At 50.2% G+C, this 25,608-nt stretch overlaps 1 protein-coding gene across 3 annotated transcripts in view; it reads right to left on the bottom strand.

Moving 5' to 3' along the window:
• The window catches only part of CELF3 (CUGBP Elav-like family member 3), an 85,507-nt gene that overhangs the window by 7,296 nt on the left and 52,603 nt on the right, over window positions 1-25,608 (bottom strand). For 2 of the 3 annotated variants that reach the window (XR_014214258.1, XM_082202340.1), the window contains exons 3-12: window positions 16,826-16,874; window positions 15,535-15,663; window positions 13,047-13,126; window positions 10,576-10,719; window positions 7,604-7,754; window positions 5,989-6,138; window positions 4,742-4,807; window positions 3,665-3,775; window positions 2,623-2,766; window positions 2,160-2,303 (exon numbers count right to left, since the gene is read on the bottom strand). Coding sequence is in view for 2 of the 3 variants with exons in the window: in XM_082202340.1 (XP_082058466.1) it covers window positions 2,176-2,303; window positions 2,623-2,766; window positions 3,665-3,775; window positions 4,742-4,807; window positions 5,989-6,138; window positions 7,604-7,754; window positions 10,576-10,719; window positions 13,047-13,126; window positions 15,535-15,663; window positions 16,826-16,874 (1,152 nt within the window). In the remaining variant the exon portion in view is untranslated. The remainder of the gene's footprint in view (window positions 1-2,159; window positions 2,304-2,622; window positions 2,767-3,664; window positions 3,776-4,741; window positions 4,808-5,988; window positions 6,139-7,603; window positions 7,755-10,575; window positions 10,720-13,046; window positions 13,127-15,534; window positions 15,664-16,825; window positions 16,875-25,608) is intronic. The other variant, XM_082202341.1, reaches the window with a different exon arrangement.

Here is a 25,608-nt window from a genome sequence, read left to right as displayed (position 1 = left end):
CAACCACCCAGAAAGGTCACCTAGGGTGATGCCCTGCACAAGAGGGCAACCCTCACCACACCTGACAAAGAAGCGTCACACCTGGAGAGATTTATCTGTAGGTGGGGAAATGCGAACGAAAGCAAAGGCGTGGTGTGACAGGTTATAATAATAATAATTTTTTATTTGTACCCCGCCCCTCTGGCTGGGTTTCCCCAGCCACTCTGGGCGGCTTCCAACAAAGATTAAAAATACATTAAAATGTCACACATTAAAAACTTCCCTGAACAAGGCTGCCTTCAGATCTCTTCTAAATGCCAGGTAGTTGTTTATTCCCTTGACATCTGATGGGAGGGTTTTCCACAGGGCGGGTGCCACCACCGAGAAGGCCCTCTGCCTGGTTCCCTGTAACTTGGCTTCTTGCAATGAGGGAACCGCCAGAAGGCCCTCGGAGCTGGACCTCAGCGTCCAGGCAGAACGATGGGGATGGATGTCATACCACACCTAGACACTAGTGAATCCTGTCCTCTCTCCCCCATCCCTCCTCACATGCGGGTCTCCATTGAGCCTCCGACCTAAAATACACAGCCACAACGGCTGGGATCGGACTGTCCAATTGCTCTAGAGGAGGCTGCACATGGTCTCTCTGTTGGGGCGCTGACTTGAGCCCCAGGTTATGGGTGCCCAATGGTGATATAACGTGACGCAACGTGACATCATGTCATCACGGCACTTCCGGGGCCTGGCAGGGTCTCTGACGTTGTCTGGTAGAAACCAGAGGTCGCGTCACAGCCCTGCACTGTGGGTGCTAAGCACCCACGAATCTTTTGTGTGTGTGGGTGCCCTGTCACCCTGGGAACCCTAGACCTGGTGCCTATGTCTCTCTGAATGCCCAGACCAGGGACTCGTGCAGAAACAGAGCAGCAGCAACAGGCCCAGCTGCCTCAGAGGACTGAGCTGACATTCTCTTTTCCGAAAATTGCAAACCTTTGCAAAGGTGCAGAGCTCAGCCACAGCGAGGCGGAAAGAAGTATCACCAGAGGCGTTCTGGGTAAATAAAATGGCTTTGGTGGCAGCCTCCTCAGTGCTGTTAGCTGTTTCTGCTGCTGCCCCCCCGTGCCCCCACACTTGTCCAGGCCCCCTCACTTCCAAATGCAAGAGCACAAATGCTTAATCTGAGATCTTGCCAACTCTGCTCTGCTAAGGCTGGCTGAACGTCACCGTACTCTCACCGTATTTAGAACTGGGTTGAGCATAGATTTAAATATTGCCTTCTCTGCCCCCTCCACCTTGAAACATCTGCCACCCCCCAAAAAAATATGACCAGGACTGTGTCGCCCAGTGGCATAGTGTGTGTGGGGGGTGCACGGGGGGCCGGCCGCACTGGGTGCAACATCTGGGGGTTAGGGTTAGGGGGCGCAAATCCGTGGGTTAGGGGGTGCAAATTACTTGCCTTGCCCCGGGTGCTGACAACCCATGCTACGCCACTGGTGTTGCCCCCTAATGGCTGGGAGGACACTGTGTGGAATAATGTCGGCCAGAACACACAGTACAACGAAGAGGCAATCTGTGGCCCCCAACCTCAGGTGTTGCTGGACTCCAACTCCCAACAGCCCCAGTGGCCAGCGTGGCCCCAATGTGCAGGGATGGTGATGGAAGTTGTAGCCCAGCCATCTCTGGAGGGTCGCCGGTTCCTCTCCCCAGGCCTTGGTGCTCTCCTGCGGACTCTGGCAAAACCCCCACTCCCCCAGCCAAAACTTGACAGCGGGTTGCAATCTGGGCTTGCAGCAACTGGTGCAATTGTGTAAAGAGAGATATTTTGCATTTTGAGCTCTCTGGGTCTGTTGGGTGCTGTACGGGGGCCCACCACCAAGGCCTGGCATCAACATGTCCCTCAAAGAACGGGCAGAAGTACTCTGCCAGGAAGGCGTTGGAGTCAATGGGCCAGGAGTTAAGGAAAACAAGCTTTCTTGGAAGAGCTTTTACGCTGCTATTTCCCTCTCGGATCCTTGCTACCGGCCCATCAATGCATTTCAAGGGACTTCCGGGGCGCAGGGGTGCGGTGTTGTGGCGCTGCGGTGCCCTCCCTCCAACCCTCGGCAGACGAACGATGCCCGATAGGCCCGTCTGCCCCAGCAGTGTCTCCTAAGCTCCCTCGCTTTGGAAGAGGGGGCACCCACCTGATGGGCAGCCGGTTCAGTAGGGCCGGTTGGCGTCTTTAGGCCTCTTGAGCTGGACTTTGAGGCGTTTCATCCCAATCTGGAAACCGTTCATGGCCTGGATGGCAGCCTGAGCGCTGGCGGGATTGTCAAAACTTACGAATCCTGCAAAAGGCGGAGGGGAAATGGACAAGGAGAAGGGAGGATGGGGTGGGCGAGGGCCTGCTGTGACCTCACAGCATGCAGACGGAGACCGTCCCCCCCTCCGTAGAACCCACCCCTTGCTTGGTTTGGTTTCTAAAGCAAAGATTTAAGTTGATAGTCCCTATGAGGGAGGCGGAGAAGGCACGCTAGCAGGATGTTTCTCTCTCTGCCTGCCGAGTGCGAGAAGACCGCTGGTTTTTAGCCTCTGTGGATTGCGGTCCCCCATGATTTGGGGGGACCCTATTCTCTCTCCCCCGGAACCCCGCTGGGCTATCCCTACCGAAACATTTGCTCTGATTGGTTGCCCGGTCCACAAAGACTTTGGCGGAGATGACGTTTCCGAAGGGAAGGAACATCTGCAAGATCTCAGAGTCTGTGAACTCCTGCGGCAGGTGGTAGATGAAGATGTTACAGCCCTCGGGACCTGGGAGAGGACGGCCATGTTTCGGGATAAAGGAAGGCGGGAGGGAGAGAGGAGAGAGAGAAAGAATTGTTCGTTGAGAACATGCTGGAATACAGAGGGAGCTGGCTGTGCAATCCACACACCCCGTAACATTTAGATCGAAGGAGGTACAGGGTTATAAAGAGCAGAACTAGCTGGCTGAGAAACAGTTTCTATCCAAATGCAATTTTGGTTTTAAACGCAGTGTAAGGAGTCTCTGGGACGCGGGTGGCGCTGTGGGTTAAACCACAGAGCCTAGGACTTGCCGATCAGAAGGTTGGCGGTTTGAATCCCCGCGATGGGGTGAGCTCCCGTTGCTCGGTCCCTGCTCCTGCCCACCTAGCAGTTCGAAAGCATGTCAAAGTGCAAGTAGATAAATAGGTACTGCTCTGGCGGGAAGGTAAACGGAGTTTCCGTGCGCTGCTCTGGTTTGCCAGAAGCGGCTTAGTCATGCTGGCCACATGACCCGGAAGCTGTACGCCGGCTCCCTCAGCCAGTAAAGCGAGATGAGCGCCGCAACCCCAGAGTCGGTCACGACTGGACCTAATGGTCAGGTGTGCCTTTACCTTTACCTAAGGAGTCTCTATGGGAGTATATTGTATTTAATTATGGGGTACCAGAGTTTTTAGGGGGTTAACCAGGCTGGGATTGCAGACTTGTTGGTTTTTGAATGTCTGATGTAGATTTTTTCAGTTTCGTTGTTCTGTATGGGACAATGACAATAAAGATTATCGTATCGAAAGCGAGACATTGCCGGTGCCTCAGGACCTCCGCTGAGGAAGCGACGGACCGGATTCCATAATGTTCCAATGGAAATAATGTCTGCAAATCAATGGCAGCTGTGGGGTGGGTGGGGAAAGGGGCTCAGTGACCCACCTACCTTCCCGCTGCTGCTGCTGCTGCTGTTGTGGAGGCGGCGGCTGGGCGATGATGGTGGCTGGCTGTTGCGGGAAGGCCGGGCTGACCAGTCCATAGGCGGCAGGGTAGGCGGCTGTGGGGGCAAGTGGGGCAGAGTGAAGCCTAAGCTCCTCACATCAGCCGAGCAACAGGGGCAGAGAGAGCGCAACAGGCCTGCGGTGTTGCCCGACCCGGGGAAGAACACATTGCGGGCACTGCCCAGGCAGAAAGGCTTAAGGTGCAGAGCAGGCACCGTGCCCTCATAGGAATGGACAAAACCACCAGCATTCCTAATCTTGTGTATTTCTGAACCATTTTTTCGCTTGCCAGCATTTTATCCTAAGGTACACATTTTCACATGCAGGTATGCCTAACACACACTTTTAAAAAACCAGCAATTTACCCCATCTTGGGAGTATTTCTGTGTGTGGTTTTCACCAATACATGCATATACCATATTTTTCCGTGTATAAGACTAGGTTTTTCCACTAAAAAATAATGTGAAAAATTAGGGGGGGCATCTTATAGAGGGATATATCTCCCCCCATTTTCTTAAATCTGAGTCCCCCCAAATAGGGGGCATCTTATAGATGGAAAATACAGTAATATATTTTTTAAAAACATGCACTTTCCTTTATTGTGCTTTTTTTATGTGTGTTTGGAGAACTGCTTGGTAAAATCTGAAGCAGGGCAAACTTCGAAGGACAGCTGTGTTTCAGTGTTTCACATCATTATTCCAAGAAGTAGGCATGAGGGAGCTTCGCGCCGCCCTGTGAACCAAACTGAATTTCTCCCTCCTCTCTGGACCCTTCCCAGATCTCGCTGGACCACACACCCCACATTTCCTGAGCGCCACTAGCCTGTGGGGTGCCAGAGACATTCCCCATCCCCGACGTAATAGATGCGGCATTCTGAGAAAGCCAATGAGTCAACATCCCTGGCGCCATCTTGGCCATAGAGCAGGCACCACGTCTCTGGCGTTGCCTGGACAACGTGGCCTTGGCAAAAGGAGACATATCGGCCCAGAATCCTATAGATCCCCATTCTCCACCCCCCATACCTGTATAGTGCTGCATCCCGGCGTACGCCTGCTGCAATGGGTCCACGGGGGCCGCTGGGCTCTGTGCTGTGTCAGGGGGCGAGGAGGAAAGAGTACACATTTATGAGACGCTAATGGCCTGCTTCACACACACAAGGCAAAACAAAATACAGTGGTGCCCCGCAAGACGAATGCCTTGCAAGACGGAAAACTCGCTAGACGAAAGAGTTTTCCGTTTTGGAGGTGCTTCGCAAAACGAATTTCCTATGGGCTTGCTTCGCAAGACGACAATGTCTTGCGAGTTCCTGCTGGTTTTTTTTTCCTCCCCCCCTTTTTCTAAGCCGCTAAGCCGCTTATCAGCTGATCCGATCAGCAGATAAGCTGCTAAAAGCCGCTAAAAGCCGCTAATAGCGCTAATCCGCTAATCCGCCTATGGGCTTGCTTCGCAAGACGAAAAAACCGCTAGACGAAGAGAATCACAGAACGGATTCTTTTCGTCTTGCGAGGCACCACTGTATATCTCCAAGTCGGCATGCCTGGTTTTGTTTCCTAAGAACTAACCACATTGTGCAGCCATGGTTTGTTGCTAAATAACTGGGTGCACTCTTCCCACCTTGGATCAAATCTATGCTTCCAGGTGCCATAAGAAAGCTGCAGAGATAGCGCAGGATAGTGCGCACCCGGGAAATTATCTCTTTCAGCTTCTGCTTTCTGGAAGAAGGTCCAGGGTTACAAAGACCAGGACTAGCCGCCTCAGTTTTTATCCAAATGTGATTTTGGTTTTAAATGCAATGTAAGGTAGTCTCCAGGGACACGAGTGGTGCTGTGGGTTAAACTACAGAGCCTAGGACTTGCCGATTAGAAGGTCGGCGGTTTGAATCCCCGCGACGGGGTGAGCTCCCGTTGCTCGGTCCCTGCTCCTGCCAACCTAGCAGTTCGAAAGCACATCAAAGTGCAAGTAGATAAATAGGTACCGCTCTGGCGGTAAGATGAACGGCGTTTCCGTGCGCTGCTCTGGTTCACCAGAAGTGGCTTAGTTATGCTGGCCACATGACACGGAAGCTGTACGCCAGCTCCCTCGGCCAATAAAGCGAGATGAGCGCCACAACCCCAATATAGGATTACAGTGGTGCATTTGGGGTTGTGTGGGTGGGGGCGAAATCTAGGTGGTCTCAAGGACTTGGGTGTCCAGGAAAGAAAGACTGAAAAACGGGGGACGGGGTTTGTGTGATCAGAGGGAGAAGGAGACTCCGGTGCGCCTCAGATACCTGGGTACGGATGGACGCCATTTGTGTAAATGGCCTCGGAGGCCGGCTGCCCCGTGCTCTGCGTGGGAACAGGGCTGTAGCCGTTGACGCTGAGGGTGGCCGGGATGGCAGACACTGGCGTGGCGGCAATGGCAGGTGGCGTGCTGGTCCCTGTGGAAGAAGGCAGCGGAAGGTTGGCGGGGCACCAGAAACCTCACCAGGGCTGCGTGATGGAGCCGCTCGTGTCCATAAACCCCATAAATCCCTTCTTGAAATCACACATGCACCAAAGTTTACTCCTCTATGCAGCTCAGGCTGTCAGATCCGCGTGCAAAGCCTCAGTGGGAATAAACGGTGCCAGGCTTTGCATAAGACATTGTGCGTATTTTCGGCTGCTTTGCATAATCTATTCTAGCTAGAATTTCGCCGCTGCTCACCAAGTTTCAAGGGTGTCATAAGGACCGGAATGGATTTGGAAAAAGAACAAACTGGGACCCCCTCATATTTTGAACTCTGGTTGAATTGCGCCCAGGTCTCTTCTCCCAGCCCCATCTTAAAATGAGCTCTGACTTCCCCCATTTGAACTTTCCTTCTTAATAGCAAGAAGGTTGAGAGTGCCTATGAGCAGGAAGTCAGGGGAACTGAATTCCCTTGCCTTAAAAAAACAAAATACCGTATTTTTTCGCTCCATAAGATGCACCTTTCTCTCCTAAAAAGTAAGGGGAAATGTGTGTGCATCTTATGGAGCGAATGCAGGCTGCGCAGCTATCCCAGAAGCCAGAACAGAGAGAGGGAGCGCTGCGCTGTTCTAGCTTCTGGCTTAGGGGCGAAGCCTCTTCACGCCACGGGGAGCCTTCACCCCACTGCCTTGAGGAGGCTTCGTGGGGCTATCCCTGGCTTTTGCGGGAGGTGGGGGAAGGGGCTGCCCTCTGTCCCTTCCCCCACCTCCTGGAAAAGCCAGCAAGAGCCACACTCCCTTTAAAGAGCCGCACGGAGCATGTGTGAAGCTCTTGGGGGCTTTTCCCCGAGGAGAGAGGAGGGCAGCCCGTCGGGTAAAAGCCTGCAAGCGCCACACACACGCTCCTTGTGGCTCGTGTAAGGGAGCGCTGAGCAGAGCCTGGGATGCATATAGGCTCTGCTCAGCGCTCCCTTTAAAGAATATTTTTTTTCTTGCATTCCCCCTCTAAAAACTAGGTGCGTCTTATGGTCCGGTGTGTTTTATGGCGCAAAAAATACGGCAATTAAATTTTTTTTTTGCTGGAATGGCTACGCCTGAGCCAAAAATCCACCTATATCTGTAATCGGTAAAGTTGTGGCCATTTCCAATGCAGATCATTGTCTGCTTGAGTTTATTAATCACGTCTTAAATTTAGCCACTGCCCAGGGGAGTGGCACTGTGACTTGGACCGCAACAAACAAACAAGTAAGCAAACAAGGAAACAAACAAACTTCTTGGTGAATCCCCCCCCCACATTTCCCCCCAGAAAAAAACAGTCATATTGGGAGTGGGAAACATTTCGGACTCCTTCCGGAAAACCCTGGTTGGTCCCAGTGCCGATTGTGTGTTTGTGTGCCCTGTGAGGAAGGCTGAGCCGCCCCCCTCCCTGTCTGGGCCTCCTTGGCCCCCCCACCTTACCTGAGGAGGTTGTGATGGGGGTGATGGGGGTGGCAATGAGGCCGTTGGGGTTGATGGTGGCCATCTGCTGCATCTGCACGGCGGCCATCGTCGCCATGGGGTTGAGGTAGGCAGAGTGCGTGGCAACAAGAGCTGCCTGTTGCTGCATTAGCTGAGGGCGGAAAAGCAGGGAAAGGGGGCAAGAGAGAGAGGGGGGTCAATAATAATAATAATAATATTTTATTAATTATACCCCGCCCATCTGGCTTCCCCAGCCACTCTGGGCGGCTTCCCAAAAAATATTAAAATACCGTAATACATCAAACATTAAAAGCTTCCCTAAACCTGGCTGCCTTCAGGTGTCTTCTGAATGCCAGGTAGTTGTTTATCTCTGATGGGAGGGCGTTCCACAGGGCGGGTGCCATCACCGAGAAGGCCCTCTGCCTGGTTCCCTGTAACTTGGCTTCTCGCAGGGAGGGAACCGCTAGAAGGCCCTTGGCACTGGATCTCAGTGTCCAGGCAGAACGATGGGGGTGGAAATGCTCCTTCAGGTATACGTAAATATAAAGCACCATGGACGTCCACAGAGTCTGGCCCTACAGCCCCATCAGCATCCTGTTATCTGACCGTCCTGCATCTCCTTCCCAGCAGGGGCCAGAGTATTGTCTCGCCAGAGTGGTACATGCTCTGGTTATCTCCCGCTTGGACTACTGCAATGCGCTCTACGTGGGGCTACCTTTGAAGGTGACTCGGAAACTGCAATTAATCCAGAATGTGGCAGCTGGACTGGTGACTGGGAGCGGCCGCTGAGACCACATAACACCAGTCCTGAAAGAAATACATTGGCTTCCAGGACGTTTCTGGGCACAATTCAAAGTGTTGGTGCTGACCTTAAGAGCCCTAAATGGCGCCGGCCCAGTACAGTCATACCTCGGGTGACAGATGCTTCAGGTTGCGCGTTTTCGGGTTGCACACCGTGCCGAACATGGAAGTACCGGAACGGGTTATGAACACTAAATTGGGTTATGAACACTAGTGCATGAACACTGAATCGCGCTTCGCGCATGCGCAGAAGCGTAAAATCACAACCCGTGCATGCGCAGATGTGGCATTGCAGGTTGCGAACGTGCCTCCCGCACGGATCACGTTCGCAACCCAAGCATCCACTGTATACCTGAAGGAGCATCTCCACCCTCATCGTTCTGCCCGGACACTGAGGTCCAACTCTGAGGGCCTTCTGGTGGCTTCCTCCCTCCGAGAAGTGAGGTTACAGGGAACCAGGCAGAGGGCCTTCTCAGTGGTGGCACCCGCCCTGTAGAACGTCCTCCCGTCAGATGCCAAAGCTTCATCCCCCCCCAAAAAGGCCAACAACTTTAGCTTCCCACCCCTCCCTTCATGGTTAGATCACTAGAATTTTTATACTGGGAGTAGATCACAGTCTCTTGTGAGTTGGACGTGATTGCTCTAGGCTATCTGAAAACTCTGCTTCCTCCTTCCCTTTCTCTGGAGGAGTGCTCGAAATGGGCTTCGTGCGAAGGCAAATCGTTATTATTTTGGTGACAGCCACCTCAAAAAAGATCCGCCCTCATCCTGTTTTCAGCAGACTCCCAACAAAGCAAGAGATGGAAAGCTCATTTTTATTGCATTTTGTTGTTGTTGTTCTTTAGTCGTTTAGTCGTGTCCGGCTCTTCGTGACCCCCTGGACCAGAGCACGCCAGGCACTCCTGTCTTCCACTGCCTCCCGCAGTTTGGTCAAACTCATGCTGGTCTCTTCGAGAACACTGTCCCACCATCTTGTCCTCTGTCGTCCCCTTCTCCTTGTGCCACCCATCTTTCCCAACATCAGGGTCTTTTCCAGGGAGTCTTCTCTTCTCAGGAGGTGGCCAAAGTCTTGGAGCCTCAGCTTCAGGATCTGTCCTTCCAGTGAGCACTCAGGGCTGATTTCCTTCAGAGTGGAGAGGTTGGATCTTCTTGCAATCCATGGGACTCTCAAGAGTCTCCTTCAGCACCAGAATTCAAAACCATCCATTCTTTGGCAATCAGCCTTCTTTATGGTCCAGCTCTCACTTCCATACATCACTACTGGGAAACCCACAGCTTTTACTATACGGACCTTTGTCGGCAAGGTGATGTCTTTACTTTTTAAGATGCTGTCTAGGTTTGTCATTGCTTTTAAGCTTGCAAAATCTTAGAAGGGGAATGGTTGTGAGGCAGCAGGGAGTGGCTTTCACAAAAAGGAACCCACACTTCTAAATTTACCCCTGCACATAAGGTAAGGCTCCTCCTCTTAAAAATAAAATAAAATCCCTGCATGTAGAAGATTGGCATCTCAGGGCGAATTGTTCTTAGAATCATAGAATCACAGAGTTGGAAGAGACCACAAGGGCCATCAAGTCCAACCCCCTGCCAAGCAGGAAACACCATCAGAGCACTCCTGACATATGGTTGTCAAGCCTCTGCTTAAAGACCTCCAAAGTAGGAGACTCCACCACACTCCTTGGCAGCAAATTCCACTGTCGAACAGCTCTTACTGTCAGGAAGTTCTTCCTAATGTTTAGGTGGAATCTTCTTTCTTGTAGTTTGGATCCATTGCTCCGTGTCCGCTTCTCTGGAGCAGCAGAAAACAACCTTTCTCCCTCCTCTATGTGACATCCTTTTATATATTTGAACATGGCTATCTTGTCCTTCCTTCTTCTTGGCATGCCGGTTATCTATAATGCAGCTTTTTCAGGGGGGTGTTAATGGAAATCCCTTCCTTTTAGAAAGCTAGCATCTGAAGGATAAAGGGCCATAGCCTAGCTTACACCCTGACATGCTAGATTTCTAGATGCGGTGAGACGATCTTAAGGAAAAGTGTGTGCATATGCACACATCAGCGTCCCTGTTTGTGTACTGAACCAGGAAACGCCTCCCCCCCAAAAAAAGAACCACACAGCCGGCACCGTCCCCCTCCCCGCAACCCCAGGCTCCTAGAGCGAAGGGGAGCCCCTTACTGCTTGGGTGTAGGCACTGTACACCCCAAACTGCAGGGCTATGGGGCTGAACATGCCCAGCTGGTTTGCTACTTGTTGCATCCGGCGGAGACCCCGCTCCTTCTCCGTGTCGGCAAATTTCACCACGAGGCTGGACGAGGCGCCCTGGAAGGAAGAGGGAGAAATTGAGGTCTCCAAACAGAGCCAACTTTCCTGAAGCTCAGGCAGACTTTCCCAAGCTGGCTCCCTCCAGAGAGACAGTGTGGTGCAATGGTTAGCGTGTGCTGGGTTGCAACCCGGGAGATAACAGGTTAATAATAATAATAATAATAATAATAATAATTTATTATTTATACCCCGCCCATCTGTCTGGGTTTCCCCAGCCACTCTGGGCGGCTTCCAACAGAATATTGAAATACAATAATCTATTAAACATTTACAGATAGGTAGCCGTGTTGGTCTGCCATAGTCAAAATAAAAAATTCCTTCCAGTAGCACCTTCCAGTTGGTCTTTAAGGTACTATTAAACATTAAAAGCTTCCCTAAACAAGGCTGCCTTCAGATGTCTTCTAAAAGTCTGGTAGTTTATTTCTTTGACATCTGGTGGGAGGGCGTTCCACAAGGCGGGCGCCACCACCGAGAAGGCCCTGAGATACCCCCGCTCAGACACGGGCCAGTCACTCTCTCCCACCCTATCCTCCTACACCACAGGGTTGCGAGATGTGAGGCTACAAGGAACCAGGCAGAGGGCCTTCTCGGTGGTGGCGCCCGCCCTGTGGAACGCCCTCCCACCAGATGTCAAGGAAATAAATAACTATTTTACTTTTAAAAGACAACTGAAGGCAGCCCTGTTTAGGGAAGTTTTTAATGTCTGGTGCTGTATTGCTTTTAATATTCGGTTGGAAGCTGCCCAGAGTGTCTGGGGAAACCCAGCCGGATGAGCGGGGTATAAATAATAATAAATTATTATTATTATTATTATTATTATTATTATTATTATTATTATTAAGGGTCAGTGGAATGCCAATACTGATGGCACTTGAAGACGTCTGTTTAGATCAGCGTTTCCTCCTGATCTCCTGTCTTCACCCCCCAAATTCTTCTTTTAACCGTTATGCTCTGGTTAATGTGCTTTGCTCATGACATACTTTAATCTCAGGTGTTTTAATATACAGTCGTATCTTGGAGTTGAACGGAATCCATTCCAGAAGTCCATTCGACTTCCAAAATGTTTGAAAATCAAATTGTGGCTTCTGATTGGCTGCAGGAAGCTCCTTCAGCCTATCGGAAGCCACGAAAGCCCCATCGGACGTTCGGCTTCTAAAAGGAACATTCAAAAATCAGAACATTCACTTCCGGGTCGCGATTGTTCGGGAGCCAAAACGTTCGAAAACTAGGCTGTTCGACTTCCAAGGTACGACTGTGGTTGTTTTGCTACGTGTTGTCAGACAAAAGCTCATGTCAGCCCCTTAGCCAGGATAGTCAACCACCAGGGATGATGGAAATCATGTTAACCTGTGGACAGCACCAGCTTGGGGAAGGTCTAGAGTTTTCTCAAAAATGCACATTATTAGGGGAAAATGTCGGTTAAATGCATACGTTAATGAAAGTAACATTAAAAATGCATCATTGTTAGGGAAATTTGCTTGCAGATATGGGTGCACAAGGGGGAATTGTGTACAATGATTTGTACATTAAAGACAAAAGGAAGATTTTTTTTAATAAAAAAAATATAAACTGGTGCAGAAATGCGGAGAATTGAAGTTAAGATTGGAAAAATTAGAAACGGAGAAGAACCCAAAAGGATTGATTTGTGCCCTATTTGCCGCCCCTTGATCGCTGTCATCTTAAGTCGTGCGTGAATGCATAGCATCGGAGGCTAGCTCAAAAAGTTGGCAACCCCCTGATTTAAACAGCTATTTAATTCACAAAGCAAATTGCCGAATCTCTTTTCTGCACCCTCGGCAAATCTTTTTTTTAAAAAGTTGACAAATGTACAGCCGGCAAATCTTTTAGACTACAGTGGTACCTCGGGTTAAGTACTTAATTCGTTCCAGAGGTCCGTACTTAGCCTGAAACTGTTCTTAACCTGAAGCACCACTTTAGCTAACGGGGCCTCCTGCTGCTGCCGCCGCGCGATTTCTGTTCTCATCCTGAAGCAAAGTTCTTAACCTGAAGCACTATTTCGGGGTTAGCGGAGTCTGTAACCTGAAGCGTATGTAACCTGAAGCGTATGTAACCCGAGGAACCACTGTACTCTTTTGGGAAAGCAGAACAGAGGGCGATTGTCCACTAGGAGGTAGCAGAGCCTGTAGAAGATTTCTCCCCTCTCCCTCTTTGCTCGCTTACTGAAGGCGGAGCCTCAAAATGAAAGGACTTAATGGAAGGCAGGAGGGATTTAGCAAGACAACCTTCTCCTCCTCCTCCTCTGCCCCCCCCCACAGCCCCTGGCTCTCCCTGCCCCCCACCAAGGCAGAAGTTGTGGGTCTCACCGGTAACGTGCGGCTTCCGTGCAACGTATTGATGGCAGCTTGTGCTTCTGCGTGCGTCTGGAACTTCACAAAGGCACAGCCTGGCAGAGGGAGAGAAAGGGAAAGATTCGGAGACAGAAAAAGGAAGAGCTTGGCCGCTGGATCAGGCCTGCGCCCTGTACTCACAGTGGCCAATCTGATGCATCACTAGGAAGCTGTCAGATGCTGGTGGGGGTTGCTCATGAGTAACCAGGCAGGACTCTGACCTGTCTTTTACAGGTTTTATTGTGCTATTTACAGTGCAGAGCTAAAAAGTTCATGTCCGTCTCAATCACTTGCAGCATCCGGGAGTGGCCCCTTCCGGCTTCTCCCCCAACATAAGAACTTCGGCACCCCAAGTCTCCTCCTCCCCTCCTTGCGTTTCACCCTCCAGTGGCGTGCATCCCTCCTGGCCAGCCCATAGCTATCAACTTACAGATTTGAAAATAAGGGACCAGCAGCCAAAATAAGGGCTCAACAATTACTTTGATAAAATACATATTTTGTTGCGTGCAAATGGCTTTAGATACCTATTAGGTCCATAAATTACCATATAGCATATATTCAACACAAAAAAGCAACAATTTGTTGTTGACAAAGGACAGCTGGACATAGAAAGGGCCCCATATCCTTCAGTAGCTTATTTAAGGGACATCAATAAGGGACAGCAGTGGGACATGGCGCTGGGATAAGGGACTGTCCCGCCAAATAAGGGACGCTTGACAGCTATGGGCCAGCCTGGCCAGGTGAGGCGCTGGGGCTCTCAGCATCATCCTTGAGCCCTTTCCTTCCAGCCTGGCCAGGTGAGGCGCTGGGGCTCTCAGCATCATCCTTGAGCCCTTTCCTTCCAGCCTGGCCAGGTGATGCGCTGGGGCTCTCAGCATCATCCTTGAGCCCTTTCCTTGCTTGGCTGGCCCCTTCCCTCTCTTCTCCACTGGAGGTGTGGCTTTTCCCATCACTGGAAGAGGAACTGCTCCTCAGGTGTTTCGGAGGCTCTCTGTATCCCAACGGCCCCCCTGCCTCCCTCCCCTGTTCTGATGGCAGTCCCCTGACAGAAGCCCACAAGCAGGAGACTGACCACAGGAGCCCTCTGCTCTCCTGTGGTTTCCAGCGACGGGCATTTGGAAGCACCGCTGACTCTGACCGCAGAGGCATCTCCTCCACGAATTGGTCAAATTCTCTTCTAAAGCTGCCCGAATCGCTGGCCATCGCTACATTTTGTCGCAGAAGCCATTCGCCAGCCGCCCCCTCCCCACCAAGTCGCCCTTGTCTCTCCCGGGTTGCGCTCAGGATGGCAAAAACCAATTGTGTGTGTTTTGAGCTGTGCCTAGCTCTGATTGGCTGGGACCCGTGACGTCATGAACCCAGCTCACCCGTTTTAAACCTCTGAAAGGTGGGCAGCCCATGGAGCTGGGGGCGTGGAGGAGGACCCACGGAAACAGGGTCCAATTGGCTGTTTGGTATGTCGGTCGCCTGCCTTCCAGATGCAGGAGGAAGCTAGAGCCAGGGCCGTCTTAAGCATATCCGGCACCGTGGTGCAAAGCTCCCTCTGGCCACCCTCCGTTCCCCAGAGTTTTTTTAGGGAGGACAGTGCTGCCAGCGGGGCTGGAGGCAGCGGGCAGCGGCTGGAGGATGGCTCCTTCGGCGGGGAAGAGGCAGAGGCTGGATGTGACGCCTCCCGGCTCAGCTGGCTGCTTCGTGCCGCGGTGGCCATGGCAGGCAGAGACTCCGGGCGCAGCGCTGCTTCGGCACGGCATGGCGGGCAAGGGCGGCAAGCTGATGCCAGGAGGCGCTGCGTCCAGCATCTGCCTCTTCCCTGGCGCCCTCCAGAACTTGGCGCCCCGGCGCCCCGTGCCACTAGCCTCTATGGGTAAGACGGCCCTGGCCAGAGACAGCCGTCCAATGATCAACGCTCTGTAAGGACGTAAGATCAGGCCAACGTTAGCTTGCTGTGCCTCATCGCTTTTTAAAACAGCCCTGCATGAATCAGGCCTGGCGCACCCATGAGGCAAGGGAAGGCAGCCGCCTTGGGTGGAAGGAACCCCAAGGCAGCACCGGATGGGCACTCTTCCACCTCTGGCACTGGCAGAGAAGTGGTGCCAACATCAGTGCCAATTTCTGGCACGATCTCGCGAGATCTGGGCGAGATCTCGCTGGAAATCATTAGTGATCTGCCACTGTTTCTCTGGTGGAAGTGGCAAAGCGAGGCGGCACTTTCTGTCTGGCATCTATCAAGCGGCAAAAAGTGATGCGCCCACTCCGAGCATGCGTACGAAATGTTCTTAAGTAACAGGGGGCCCTTAGTCACTTCCCAGAGCAGCAACTCTCTCCAGACGTTGTTGGACTATGACTCCCATCCCTAGCCTTTGGCCAAGCTGGTTCTGATGGGAGTAATAGTTCGAGGGCACCTGCTCAGGGGCAACCTTCCGATGGCAGCGGTGGGCAGTCGCCCCCCCCTTTCTCCACTCACCTTTGCTGGTGCCGTCGGGACCCCGCAGTACTGTGCACTCGTCAATGTTCCCAAACGGCTCGAACATTTTCCGGACGTCCTCGTCTGTCTGCTGCTTACCCAACATTCCCACAAAGAGCTTCCTGTCTTCTGGAAGGAGGAGAAAGGAGGTGGATCAGATAAAGTCCGTCTTGGGGAAGCCCAGACTGCGCCATAAACATGCCCCCCTCCATTCAGAAAGCTGGCACAGGTTTTAATTTGTTTCCGGTCTATTTTACCTTTTCGGAACGCCTTGGATTATTGTTGCTGCTTCTCTTAGTGGCAATTACGTCTTTTAGGGTTGTATTTTTGACAATCAAGCGGTATATAAATTTCACAAAATAAATAATATATATTACCACCCCCCCAGGGAAAAAAACTGGGGGGGGGAATTGCGCCGAAAAACAATGGAAGAATAACAACAAGAAGAATAAAATTTCCTCTTGCGTGCCCACGTAATACGGATTCGTTAAGCACGATGGGAAAGTCCCATATTGGTGACTGTGACGATAAGAAGGGGGTCACGTTGGACCTATGATATTGGGAATAAACAACAGAGAAAAGACCCCTATAACTCAGCCAGACCAGCCAGAACATGGAAGCGCCAAAAAATTATTTAATTCAGAATGTATAAATGGCACACACACATATATGTAATTTGGATATGATGTGGCAAGATTAATGAAAAAATTAATTAAAAATTATTATTTTTTAAAAGGGGGGAAAACCCTGGAACAGTGTGTGTGTGGGGGGTGAAACTTATTAGCTCTCCACCACCTTTGCCAAAATGGACCCCCCCAGAAGCTTTGGATTACGACTCCCAGTTTGCTGGCACTGATGGGAGTTGTAGTCTAAAACATCCGGGGTGTGTGTGTGTTTCAGGGTGGAGAAGGCTGTAGTGTCGTACCTCTTGTTATGTTTGCTTCATGATATGTTTTTTCAGGTTGTGTCCTGCGGCAACCTGGAAGTACCGGAAAGGGTTACTTCCGGGTTTCGCCACTCGCGCATGCGCAGATGCACAAAATGATGTCACGCGCATGTGCCGAAGCGGCAAATTGCGACTTGCGCAGACACGCCACTGCGGGTTGCGTTCCTTTCAGGTTGCGAACGAGGCTCCAGAACGGATCCCGTTTGCAACCAGAGGTACCACTGTATTATTAAGGGAATAAACCTGTCCAGAATGTGGAGGCCAGCTCCTCAAAAGACCCCAGGTGAGCAGGCAAGCTGCTCTCTGAACTGCCCAGGACCCCAGCACCCCAGAGGGAGACTCTACCTCCTCTGCTTTCGCTGTCGGCTGGCTTCACCTGGATTGGTCGGTTCATCTGGAACGAGAAGGAGACAGAGGCTGTGGATCCAGATCCAGAGGGGTGAGGTGGGGCAAAGGCCATCATCATCATCATCATCATCACCATTTATTATTTATACCCTGCCCATCTGACTGGGTCTCCCCTGCCACTCTGGGTGGCTTCCAACCAAAAATTAAAAACAATACAGCGTCAGACATTAAAAACCGCCTTCAGGTGTCTTTTAAAAGTAAAATAGTTGTTTATTGCCTTGACATCTGCTGGGAGGGCGTTCCACAGGGCGGGTGCCACCACCGAGAAGGCCCTCTGCCTGGTTCCCTGTAACTTCGCTTCTCACAGTGAGGGAACCGCCAGAAGTCCCTCGGAGCTGGACCTCAGTGTCCAGGCAGAATGATGGGGGTGGAGACGCTCCTCGGAAATGTACTGGGAGCCAATGTAGGTCTTTCAAGACCAGTGTTATGTGGTCTTGGCGCCCGCTCCCAGTCCCCAGCCTAGCTGCCACATTCTGGATTAGTTGTAGTTTCCAGGTCACCTTCAAAGGTAGCCCCACATAGAGCACACTGCGGTAGTCCAAGCGGGAGATAACTAGAGCATGCACCACTCTGGCAAGACAGTCTGTGGGCAGGGGCACAGTTACCCCATTCAGGACCAGGGAGTCCTCCTTACCCACCCGCCCCCTGTCCCCCCAAAACAGTACTTCTGTCTTGTCAGGATTCAACCTCAATCCATTAGCCGCCATCCATCCTCCAGCCGCCTCCAGGCACTCACGCAGGACCTTGATAGACTACAACTCCCATCCTCTCCCCTGAGTGTTTGCCATCCTGGCTAAAGCGACGATGAGAGCTGGCAACATCTGCACATGTCCCCCTCCTGCCTGCTTCCCACATCTGGGGCTAGAAATTAGGGAATGCAATACTGGGGCAGGTGCAACTCCAGTTTCTTAGAAGCACAGCATTTTAAAACCATTGCTGTTTCATTCCACTTTTGTATCGCTCCTTTCCTGCAAGGAGTTCAAGGGGGCATTCATTACCCCCCCAAAAAACATCTCCCCACATAGCTGTCAAGCGTCCCTTATTTGGCGGGACAGTCCCTTATCCCAGCGCCATGTCCCGCTGCTGTCCCTTATTGATGATGTCCCTTAAATAAACTCCTGAAAGTAATGGGGCCCTTTCTATGTCCAGCTGTCCTTTGTCAACAACAAATTGTTGCTGCTTTTTTGTGTTGAATATATGCTATATGGTAATTTATGGACCTAATAGGTATCTAAAGCCATTTGCGCGCAACAAAATATGTATTTTATCAAAGTAATTGTTGATCCCTTATTTCCGAGGCTGCTGGTCCCTTATTTTCAAATCTGTAAGTTGACAGCTATGTCTCCCCACTGCATCCTTGCGACATCCGTGCAAGGTAGCTTTAGGCTAAGAGCCCGGAGTCACACTCGCAGACCTTCGCCATGCCATTTTTAAATAGCCAGGGAGTTCTGGGAACTGCAGTTTGCGATGGGTGCTGAGAGACCCCTCCATGGAGTTACAATTTCCCCACAGTTCCCCGCGAAGAGGGGCTGGTTGCTAAACAACTCTGGGAATTGTAGTTCCTCCGGGAGGGGAATAGAGGGTCTCCTAACAGCTCTCAGCGCCTTCAAACTACAGTTCCCGGGATTCTCCCACGACTGTTTTAAGATTATATAACCGTGCTTTAATGGCAGATGAAGATGACGGACTCTATGGAACTTGCCGAACTGACCGGGAGACTCCGAGACCAGAGAGAAGAGACGGTGGAAGAAGACTGGAAGAGGTTTAAGGAATATTTGAAAAAAAATATGTTAATATTTAAATCGTTGAATAGCTTTGGAAGTGGGATATAGGCTGTAGGCTTAGAAGTAGAAGATAGCATGTTTTAAAACAGTATTATTTGCAAGTGATAAAAGGTGAAGTTATTTTAAGTGTGATAAAAATAAAAAAGATGGTTAGAAACTATGATATATGTAAACTGCTAAAGATGAAGTAAAATGAAAATCAGATAGGGGGACTTGGGGAAGCCCACTTAACAATGTTTAGAAAAATAAGGATAGGACATGAATTGGTTTGTATTGTTTGTGTTCTTTATTTGTGTTATAAAATGAATATTTTTTTAAAAAAAGAAAGATTATATAACCATGCTTTAAAGGTGCGATGTCAGCCTTTGGGTGAGGATGAGAAGCCTGCCCCCCCCCCAGATCCTAGCCCCCCCAAACCCCAAATGGCGCAGCACATGGGCACTGTATATGTGCTATGGGTCGTATAAAGAAATAAAAAGATGCGCGTCTCTCTCTCTCTCTCCACCTCGCACAACGACACGGCGGGGCAGGTTTGGCTGGAAGAGATAGTCCAAGGTCGAGTAAGGATTTGAGGTCTGGTCTCCCAGGTCTTAGCCTGACACTCTACCCACTATGACACACTGCCTCTTGTTTTACAAAGGGAATTGCACACACGCACAAAAGCCCCAGGCAGCCTCGGGAGGGTTAAGTCCCTGATGGAGAGCACTCTCCCCAGCCTTCGGGATTAGAAAGAGCTAGATTATCCCAGCAGGCAGCTGGGGCCTTTTTTCTGTAAAAGCAGTTGTAATCACATTAAAGGAAAGCAGGCCTTGCAGAGGCGGACGAGGCCCTGGAAAGGCCCGGGAGCAGGGAAAGGAGAGAGAGAGAGAAAGGGAGATTTCGCCGGCAAGGGCTTGTCGGCAAGGCTCCATCTTGCCTCCCTGAAACCGCTGCTGTGGTGGCAAGCTCTAGTGGGCCACAGTATTGTCCACTCTGACTGGCAGCTGCTGTCCAGGGTTTCAGACTCAAGAGCCATTCCCGGACCTAATGGGAGATGCCTAGGACCTTCTGCACGCAAACTGGGTGCCCTGCCAGTGAGCTGCAGCTCTTTCTTCAAAACCAAAGGTTCTAGTCCTCATGGTTCCGAAAAAGGAAGGACTTAGATAGCAACAAGGGAAGAGACATTCGACTGGGCCATTTTGCTCAATATGGCCTGCACTGGCTGGCAGCAGCTCTTCAGGCAGCCCTGGGGATTGAACGTGGGACCTTCTGCATGCACAACAGGTGTTCCACTAGTGGCATAGCGGGACATTCTGAAGTGCAGAAGGAGGGCAACACGGCAGCCCTTGTATCAAACAAAGTGCAAGGAGGTTGAACGTTCAAGCTATCGGCATGAAGCAGGAACCCCAGCAAAGAAAAGGAAAGACGTAGCTAGCCTCTCTTGTTTCCTTGTTTCCTCTGGCTTCCCACATGCTAAACTGTCAGACAGACCAGCTTGAGAGCTTCAGCGGCACCTCACTCCTTTGCCAGAGCAAGGGATCTTTGTGTCTATCCACCACCCAGGCACTGCCAGTCCGTGACAGCAATAAGAGTTTGATGGGGGAAAGGTCTGGCCTGGTATCAGGAAGCTTCCTATTGTAAACCAGCAAATAATAGGCAAGAGCAAAAACAGCTTGAAAACATTAAATGTTTGGGATCATGCAGTTTCAAACAAGCTAACAGCCACCCCACAATAAACACATCATCCATTACAATCCTTAAGAGTGATGATTTCTTCATTGCGGCGGGTCCCTTCCAACTTGATACTTCTATGACAATTATATGCATGCGATCCTGGCAACAAGCGCAGTAAGATTTACTTCGGAGTGAACACTAATAATAACAATAACAATAATAATAATAATAATAATAATAATAATAATAATAATAATAATAATGTATACCCCACCCATCTGGCTGGGCTTCCCGAGCCACTCTGGGCGGCTTCCAACAAAATATTAAAATACAGTAATGCATCAAACATTAAAAGCTTCCCTAAACAGGGCTGCCTTCAGGTGTCTTCTGAAAGTCTGGTCATTGTTTTTCTCTTTGACATCAGGCGGGAGGGCGTTCCACAGGGCGGGTGCCACCACTGAGAAGGCCCTCTGCCTGGTTCCCTGTAACTTGGCTTCTCGCAGGGAGGGAACCGCCAGAAGGCCCTCGGGAGAGGGACCCTGGCGTCCGGGGCGGAGACGCTCCTTCAGGTATACTGGACCAAGGCCGTTTAGGGCTTTCAAGGTCAGCGCCAACACTTTGAATTGTGCCCGGAAACATCCTGGGAGCCAATGTAGGTCTTTCAAGACCGGATAGGATTGTGCTGTTGAGACACTCGGATACTGTGGTCATGTTTTCCAAAAGTTAAGGACTTAGGTTCTCATGCTCTTGACTACTACAATGCCCTGTACACGGTGCTGCCCTTGGAAGCAGTTCAGAAAATCCAGCTTTTCCAGGATGCAGCTACCCACACAGCCTCATGTAGAGCGAATCCTTTTCAGTCCTTGATGCTTCGGAGTCAAATTTGGGCTGCAACATTGGGTTTTCCTTAAAAAAAAAATCCCCCCAAAGCCAGAATGTGAGTTATTTCTTACAAAGCACGCTTCCCCCTGCCTGTGAAATAAGATAAATTGGTGGCATTGTGTGTGCCGCAGGTGCAGACGGTCTCTCCTAATGAGGTAATCCTGGACCAAAAATAGGGCGCAGAGAGAAGTGGCACCAGATTATGGGACTCCTTCTCGAAGGAGGTTGATCTCGCCCAGATTTGCAGCTGGCCGTTCAGAACGCATCTTTCTCTGGCGAGCCTTCTGCGGGCAAAACTGAGCTCATCGGCGGATGGGCTTTCTCGTGAGCCGCCGCGGTGCTTTCGCCCAAACTGCCATGAGGACGTCAGTGATATAACACTCGTTTTTCATACTCTAGCTCCTCAATCTCAGAAAATAAAATAAGAGGATTTTGTGGAGCTGGAATAAACACGGAGAAAGGGTGAGGAAAACAGGAGCAGAGTATCTCCTCTCCCAGGAGAGATGAAAGTATTTGGGGCTTTTAAAATGTGGATGGATCTGAGAGAGAAATTCAATTGAGGTCACGTCTAAAGGCGAATTCTACTTAATTTGCACGTTCCAAAGCAATGCATGAACAACAACAAAAAAATGGCCATCAGTTGAAATTTTCACTCCCCGAATTTTGCACTGCTGTTCTCCAACAGGGTATTGTTTACAAAACAAAACATACAAACATACATACTGGGCAAAGTGTGCAAAAAAGCTGCCTATATTGTTGGAAACAGCATACAAAAATACATTATACAGAGGGAAATCACATTGCAAAAAAAATGTGCCTGTTAAGCAAAACGGTGTAAGAAAATGTGCAGGAGAGAATTCGCACTGAAATGTTTGCGATGATTTGTTTTTATTTTTCTAGTTCACAAATTGCATCAGAAATGTGGAGAACAGGATTTAAGATAAGGAAATGGGGAGAAACCAAAATGGGCAGATCCACGCACTCCCTACTCTGGGGACAGGATGCGCAGGCCAAACAGGCTTTTATGAAGTTATGCCCAGTGTAGAGAAAGAGGAGGCTGTAGCAGAAGGCGAGGTATTCTGCCTCTTCTTGAACCATTTCCATTCCAGCTGGTCATCCTAAAAATTATTTAAGAACCGGCAGCTGACTTTGCTTTCTCCCCCCCCTTGATATATAACATGTTTTAGACAGCAAGCCTGAAGACTGATTTCATTCCCATCTTCATCCATGACACTAGAACTCAAAGTCACCTGACAAAACTGATGGGTAAGAAATTAGGTAGAGAACCAAAGGATAAGATTTATTCACCAAACACATTATTATGGAACTCCCTGCCACATGATAAAGCAAGGAACACTGCCTTGGAATCCTTTAGGAGACCATTAGACTAATCTATGGGTCTGCTAACAGCTTGTTGTTGTTGTTTAGCCGTTTAGTCGTGTCCGCCTCTTCGTGACCCCCTGGACCAGAGCACGCCAGGCACTCCTGTCTTCCACTGCCTCCTGCAGTTTGGTCAAACTCATGTTGGTAGCTTCAAGAACACTGTCCCACCATCTCGTCCTCTGTCGTCCCCTTCTCCTTGGGCCCTCCATCTTTCCCAACATCAGGGTCTTTTCCAGGGAGTCTTCTCTTCTCCTGAGGTGGCCAAAGTCTTGGAGCCTCAGCTTCAGGATCTGTCCTTCCAGTGAGCACTCAGGGCTGATTTCCTTCCGAATGGAGAGGTTGGATCTTCTTGCAGTCCATGGGACTCTCAAGAGTCTCCTCCAGCACCAGAATTCAAAAGCATCCATTCTTCGGCGATCAGCCTTCTTTGTGGTCCAGCTCTCACTTCCATACATCACGACTGGGAAAACCAGAGCTTGAACTATACGGACCTTTGTTAACAGCTACTAGCTGGCAAATATCTGAAAATATCTGAAAAGTTATCCCCCCGGCTCAGAAAGGGTCTACCTGTGAAAACCAGATACTGAGGGCAAAGGATGGAGGCAAGGAGGGGAAGCTATTATAAACACCCCCAAGAAATTGGGAACTGTAGTTTATGGGTGCTGGAGATTGCTGTTAGGGGCAAGCTACAGTTCCCAGGAGTCTATTGAGGGAGCAACATACTTTAAATGCATGGAGTGCTTAGAGCCAACATTTAGAGTTCCCTGGATTCTCTGCTTTGCGGGGGAAGGAAGCTGCAACTGGTATAAATAAATCTATGGTGCAGAATTTCTTGAAGTCCCAGGTGTGCTTCCTTCTCTAAAGATCATAAAGGGGGAACCTTCTTCCTTTCTTATTATGGAACGGTTAATAGGGTTTTTTAATTATTGATTCCAAGATGCTCGGAGCGTACCTTGATGGCCAAAGACCCCGCAGCGTATTGAATTCAACTATAAATATAAATAAGAATCGATAGGGAGAGGTGCAAGGAGGAGAGAGTGCCAAGTTTCTCACTGGCAAGGTGCAGCAATGGAGACGATTGGCGAGCAACAGAAACGCCCGCACCAGCCCTCCCCACCCCCCAAAAAAACAGCAGATTCCCTGCAAAGAGGGATTGTGTGACTAAACCAGATTTAAGTCTGCAAGTGTAGACAGAGCCTTGTAGGCAGGGGCTCATTCCTTCCCAACCCCGTCGCCGCAATGAGAACAATTTCATTTATGGATTGCATTTATTTCCCACCCTTTCTTCCCAGGAGCTCAAGGTCCTCCCAGCTCTCTATTTTATCCCCACAAAACAACCTTGCGAGGAAATTAGGCTGAGAGGCTGGCCCAAGTGAGCTTCCTGGCTCTGTGGCAATTCGAACCCTGATCTCTCCCAGGCAGGGACTAGTCCAGCATTCTAAGAACACTGGCTTTGTGGTGGAGATGGGTTCCTTTTCGGAGGAATGGCCTGATACAATTTTAATAATAATAATAATAATAATAACTCTCTTCGCTGTTCCACCACTAGATTCCACTGACCTCCAACCACCTCTCTCGCCCCCCTCCTCGCCCTCCGGCGCTGAAGTTGGGGGTGTGTGTGCTCCAAACCGAGCGATCAGCGTAATGAACGCTCTGCTAATTGACCCGCTGATCGATGGCTATCACTAATGTACTGCGGACGGGGGCTCTGACGATCAAATAGGGGCCGCCTGTGGCAAAAGTGGGGTGTGCTGGGTCCGCAGCGCAGCCAGCTAAGGCAACGCAGGGAGATTTTACGACACGCACCCGGATATGTCGCCATAGGTCTGAGTAGGGCCGAGACACAGAAACTCGTGTTTTAATTCTCGTTTGTGGATCACCAACGTAACGAGCCCAAATGAGACCATCGTTCCTTGACAACTGCTGACCACCAGCAAAGGGCAGGCCCTCTGATCATGTGCAGAGTGCCTTTCCCTCCCCATGGAGGGCTGTGACCCTCCAAATGTCCCTATTTGCCAGGGACAGCCCGGGATTTAAAAAAGCTAGGTTTTGGCAACCCCAAAAGGCCACTGTGTTTCAGGGACAACACCAGCCCCGGCCTTATAAGATGGTTGCCTTCGCACTGGGGCAGAGGAACGAACCCCCCTCTCCTCCCCATCCTCACAAGCCACCCCCTAAAGCTGCTCGCAGGGATTGGGATCTGGTTGCCATGGCGCCCGAGGCCGGGGGTACCATTCTTCCTCATCGTCTCCTTTGCCTCTCGTTGCCACAGCAACCGGCGCAGCCAAGTAGTTGGGGATGGGAGGGGAAACTGACCAGTTTCCCTCTTTCTATTATTATTATTATTATTCCTCACCGATAACGCACCACTCCCAGTTTCTATTTCCCCCCCTCCTCCTCCCCCCGCTGTGTTCCTGCCACTTAAAATCAGAACGGGAGGACACAGTCACCACCGGGAATTAAAGGGAGAGAGAGGCAGGCGTACGGTCTTTTCATTGGGACTTTGATGAGGTGGAGAAGGGAGAAAATAAAATGTCTCTTGCTGGTTTGTGTATTTGTGTGTGTGTGTTGCATTTATTCAACTCAGGCCTGCAAGATTCCCCATTCCTAAAGAGAATATACATCTCTGCCAGGAGACTGTTTATGGGTTACAAACCCCCCATGTCACAATTTTAATGCAAGGGTTATACAGGTGAAACTCGAAAAATTAGAATATCGTGGAAAAGTTCCTTGATTTCAGGAATTCAACTTAAAAGGTGAAACTAATATATGAGATCGACTCATGACATGCAAAGCGAGATCTGCTTCTACTTCTCAGAGGTCCAAACCTTGCTCGATTTGCAATCCTTGTTTTGCTGATTTCCTTGTATATTCTAATTTCCTGAGATGGGTAATTTGGGGTTTTCATAAGCTGTTCGCCATGATCATCGCAATGATAACAAATCAAGGCTTGACATATCTCGCTTTGTATGCCACGAGCCTATCTCATATATTAGTTTCACCTTTCAAGTTGAATCA

This window comes from Podarcis vaucheri (assembly GCF_965113315.1).
Source record: "Podarcis vaucheri genome assembly, chromosome: 16".
Lineage (NCBI taxonomy): Eukaryota > Metazoa > Chordata > Lepidosauria > Squamata > Lacertidae > Podarcis > Podarcis vaucheri.
Note: the sequence above shows the minus strand (reverse complement) of the source record. Positions and strands in the feature narration are given on the sequence as shown.